Genomic DNA, 4,301 nt, shown 5'->3' on the forward strand with positions numbered 1-4,301 from the left:
TTCTCATTGATGACTGTTCATTCCTCTTCCTCAAATCTAATGTTTGCAGGGCAGGGTAATCATTTGCAAGGGCAGTCAGAACAAAATACCAAAGACTGGATGGCTTAAACAACAAAAATGTATTTTCTCACAGTTCTGGAAGCTGGAAATCCAAGATCAAGGTGCTGACAGATTTGGTTCCCCCAAGGCCTCTCTCCTTGTCTTGCACATGGTCATCTTCTTGCTATGTTCTCACACTTGCCCTTCCTGCTCAATGTTCATCCCTGGTGTCTTTTCTTGAGTTTAAATGTCCTCTTCTTATAAAGACAGCAGTCAAATTGGATTAGGGTGCACTTCGTGACCTCATTTTAACTTCGTGACCTCATCACCTTGAGTGAGATGTAGAAAGGTCTGGTGCAGCCAGGGCAAGATGGCTCCTGAGGAGGTCGGGGTCAGGACCAGAACAAAGGAGCATGGAGAGGGTCTTCCACTGAGGTCAACTTCTTGCTTGATGAAAGGACACAAGTGGGGACCCAGTGAGACAGACACATCTGTACTTATTCTCCTAAGCAGGGGATCCAATAGAAAAACTAAAACAGACTTGTGGATGAGGGGAACTGTCCATCCGGCTAACAGAGCCGAGTCCGGCGAGGGACGGCGGGGTTAAAAATACACAGGACACCAAGGTTCTTCATCCAGGAGGGAGCGTGTGGGCGCTTTATTGCCAAATTTGTTCCCCTTATATATCTTTTTAACAGCTGCGGGAAATCACTCAAAAGTGAGGAGGGAAGAGTAATAACTGCGTCCTTGGGTTACCATCACGTCACCGTCCCCTATCAGGAGGCTCAAGATGTTCCCGAGAGACACAAATGCTCCAGGCAGATAAACAGGGAACCGCAAGCCCGAGTCATGGCCTTGTGAGCTGGCCACATTGACATGCATAACAAAGAACTGGGGGTTGAGTCCCCAGGGGCCAGGGCGGGCCTGCTACCAGCAGGGAACCAATCAATAATAGTGAGGAGAGCATGGACCAGGAGGAGATAAGGAAAGAAGGAAATTCCAGGTACCATAAAAAAAACTCCCCCACTGAATTCCCAGCTCCATGTCCCCTTCTCTTTAGAGAAATCCATCTCTGTGCCTTTTGCAATAAACCTGCTGCTTAATTGTGTCCATTGTGTCCTATTCTTCAATTCTTTGCTGAATGGAGACAATGAACCCAGCACCCCTAGGCAGTGACAATCTCTGAAGAGGTCTGTCTCTAAATAAGGTCACTTTCCAGTGTACTCAATGTTAGGACTTAAACATATGAATTTTGAAGGAACAAAATTGCCTATAACAAGTAGTTTCTAAACTGACCAACTTACTGGAAAAGTTTCAAGTAATAGTGCAATATTAAAGTAGATTCAAGGGTTGGGGCTGTGGCTCAGAGGTAGAGTGCTCGCCTACCAGGCATGAGGCACTGGGTTCCATCCCCAGCACCACATACAAATATGTGTCCACCTATAACTAAAAAATAAATATTTTTTAAATAAATAAATAAAGTAGATTCAAGAGCTGAGGTGGTGATGCATCCCTATAATCCCAGTGACCTGAGAAGCTGAAGCAGGAGGATGGTGAGAGACCCCAGCCCAATAACTTTAGGCCCAGTTACAAAATCATCAGGGCTTGCTTTTGCACCTGCACAGGCATCAGATGTGTTTTTCAGATAATCAGTTAAGTGTAACCGATTAGAAAAGAACAGGATGGTTGGGAAAGAACCGGCACGGTTGAGCAAACGGAAACATACAGTGAAAAACAAGTGGTTTTCATGTGGTTTCCAGGAACATACAGTGAAAAACAACCTTGCCTTTTAGGTAACCTATATGCTAGGTTCAAAGAGACCAGTAAGAAACCTGTTGCTTACCGCGCGCGCGAAACCTGCTCCTTTACCCTATAAAAGATCTGTGCCCCAAAGCCCTGTGTGCCAGTTCGCCGAAGCCCCGGCTGAGGTCTTGCTGAGCACCCGCAGGCGCCTGTGTATCAATAAATCGCCTCTTGCTTTTGCAGCCAGTGTCTCGTGTGCTTTTCCTTGGACAGGGAGTCGGAGGGTCTTTCATTTGGAGGTCCCACCGAGATTCCCCCTGCGCCCCCATCCGAATCCCTGCCCGAGGAACACCCGGCAACCACTGGGAGGTAAGCTGGCCAGCTCGTGTCATTTTGTGTTTCTTTTGTTCTATGTTTGCAGTCTTCGATCGTTATCTGTCTGTGCGCAGCGTCCGTACGATTACGCGTAGTCGCTCTGTTTTCTGGGAAGCTTGAGAAGGAGTTGACGAACTCGGACTTCTCCCCTGCCACCCTGGGAGACGTCCCAGGGATTCGGAGGGCCCAATTTTTGGGGCCTCAAGTGTTTTCAAAGAGTACACTGTTCTTGTGGGTGACGGAGTTCCTCCTCCCCCTAATCCAACAGATACTTTCGGTTTGTGCGTTCTTTGTGTCCTGTCTGATTTTTGTATCTGTCCCTTGCCTTTGTACTTTCTCATTCCACCTGAGACTAACATGGGACAATCTATAACAACTTCCTTGAGTCTTACTCTTGATCATTGGCAGGACGTCCGGAACCGGGCTAACAACCTGTCAGTGGAAATCAAAAAGAAAAGATGGATAACACTCTGCACCACGGAATGGCCAACGTTCGATGTTGGCTGGCCAAAAGAAGGGACATTTAACCTTGATCTTATTTTACAGGTGAAGTCTCGGGTTTTCACCCAAGGTCCTCAAGGACACCCCAATCAAGTGCCCTACATTGTTACTTGGGAAGATCTAGCCTCCGACCCACCTCCTTGGGTCGCCCCTTTCTCTCCACCTAAGCTTCCTCCCCGTTCTCCCCTTGAAGCCCCACCCCCACCTTCCGCTCCACTTATCCCGATACCCGCACCCCCTCCTCAAACCTCTAGGCTTTACCCTATTCTAGATAAACCCAAAAACGTGACTCCAGCAGGGACAAAACCCAAGAAGGTCTTACCACCAGAGGATTCAACTCTTATAGACCTGATGACTGAAGAACCCCCACCTTACCATCCCCAACCTCTACCAGCTCCAGATCCCATCCAGGTTTCCTCAGAAGAAGAAGAACAAGAGGGTCCAACTACCAATGCCCCTCCGGGCCCATCCCCCATGGTGGGGAGACTTCGCGGGCGCCGAGAACCTACCGCCCCAGGGGATGCTTCAAGGGCCTTCCCCTTGCGGCAGACGGGAGGTCCTAATGGCCAATATCAGTACTGGCCTTTCTCTGCCTCTGATCTTTATAACTGGAAAACCCACAATCCCTCCTTTACCAATGACCCTGTAGCCCTAACTTCCCTGATTGAATCTATTCTAGTGACTCATCAACCAACATGGGACGACTGTCAGCAGCTTTTGCAGACTCTTCTCACTTCAGAGGAGAGACGGGCTCTTAGAGGCCCGTAAAAATGTGCCGGGAGATGATGGGCGCCATACCCAACTCCCAAATTTGATCAATGAAGCTTTTCCCTTAATTCGACCGGATTGGGATTATAATACTGATGCAGGTAGGAACCACCTACGTCTCTATCACCAGTTACTCATAGCGGGTCTCCATGGAGCAGGGCGACGGCCCACCAATTTGGCCCAGGTAAGACAAACCACCCAGGGTTCGGAGGAAACTCCGACCACATTCCTAGAGAGACTAAAAGAAGCCTATCGGAGATACACTCCTTTCGACCCCGATAGTGAGGATCAGAAGGGAAACATATCTATGGCTTTCATTTGGCAATCCGCTCCAGATATTAGGACCAAGTTGCAAAGGTTAGACAACCTACAAGACTTTACTCTAGCGGACTTATTAAAGGAAGCAGAAAAGATTTTTAATAAGAGAGAAACCCCAGAGGAAAAGGAAGAAAGGATCAGAAAAATGCAGGAAGAAAGAGATCTTAAATTTAGAGAAGAGTTAGATAAGAGAGAAAGAGAAAAAGATTGAAAGCGTAATAAAGAATTAAGTAAGATATTGGCCACTGTAACTCAGGCAGGGCAACGAGGAGATAGAACAGGTAGGGAAAGGGAACGAGGCAGACCCCGTATAGACCGAGACCAATGTGCCTACTGCAAGGAGAAAGGACATTGGGTTAAGGACTGTCCAAAGAAACCCCCCAATACCCGAAGAGGTACTAACCGGACCCCTCAATTACTAGCCCTGGATGAAGATTAGGGGAGTCAGGGCCAGGAGCTCCCCCCTGAGCCCCGGGTAACTTTGCAAGTAGGGGGGCAACCTGTAACCTTCCTAGTAGATACTGGAGCCCAACATTCGGTGTTAACACGAACGCCAG

General features: G+C 48.2%; 1 protein-coding gene across 1 annotated transcript; it reads left to right on the plus strand.

The window, feature by feature from the left end:
- The first annotated feature begins 2,514 nt into the window (after nt 1–2,514).
- On the plus strand, nt 2,515–3,955 carry LOC124098139 (uncharacterized). Its single transcript, XM_046452751.1, is given in 2 exon segments — nt 2,515–3,407; nt 3,409–3,955. Coding segments are annotated over 2 exon segments (1,440 nt in total).
- Nucleotides 3,956–4,301: the final 346 nt, after the last annotated feature.

This window comes from Marmota monax, unplaced genomic scaffold (genome assembly GCF_021218885.2).
Source record: "Marmota monax isolate L192 unplaced genomic scaffold, Marmota_monax_Labrador192_F-V1.1 WCK01_AAM20220418_F8-fsc00042, whole genome shotgun sequence".
Classification (NCBI taxonomy): Eukaryota; Metazoa; Chordata; class Mammalia; order Rodentia; family Sciuridae; genus Marmota; species Marmota monax.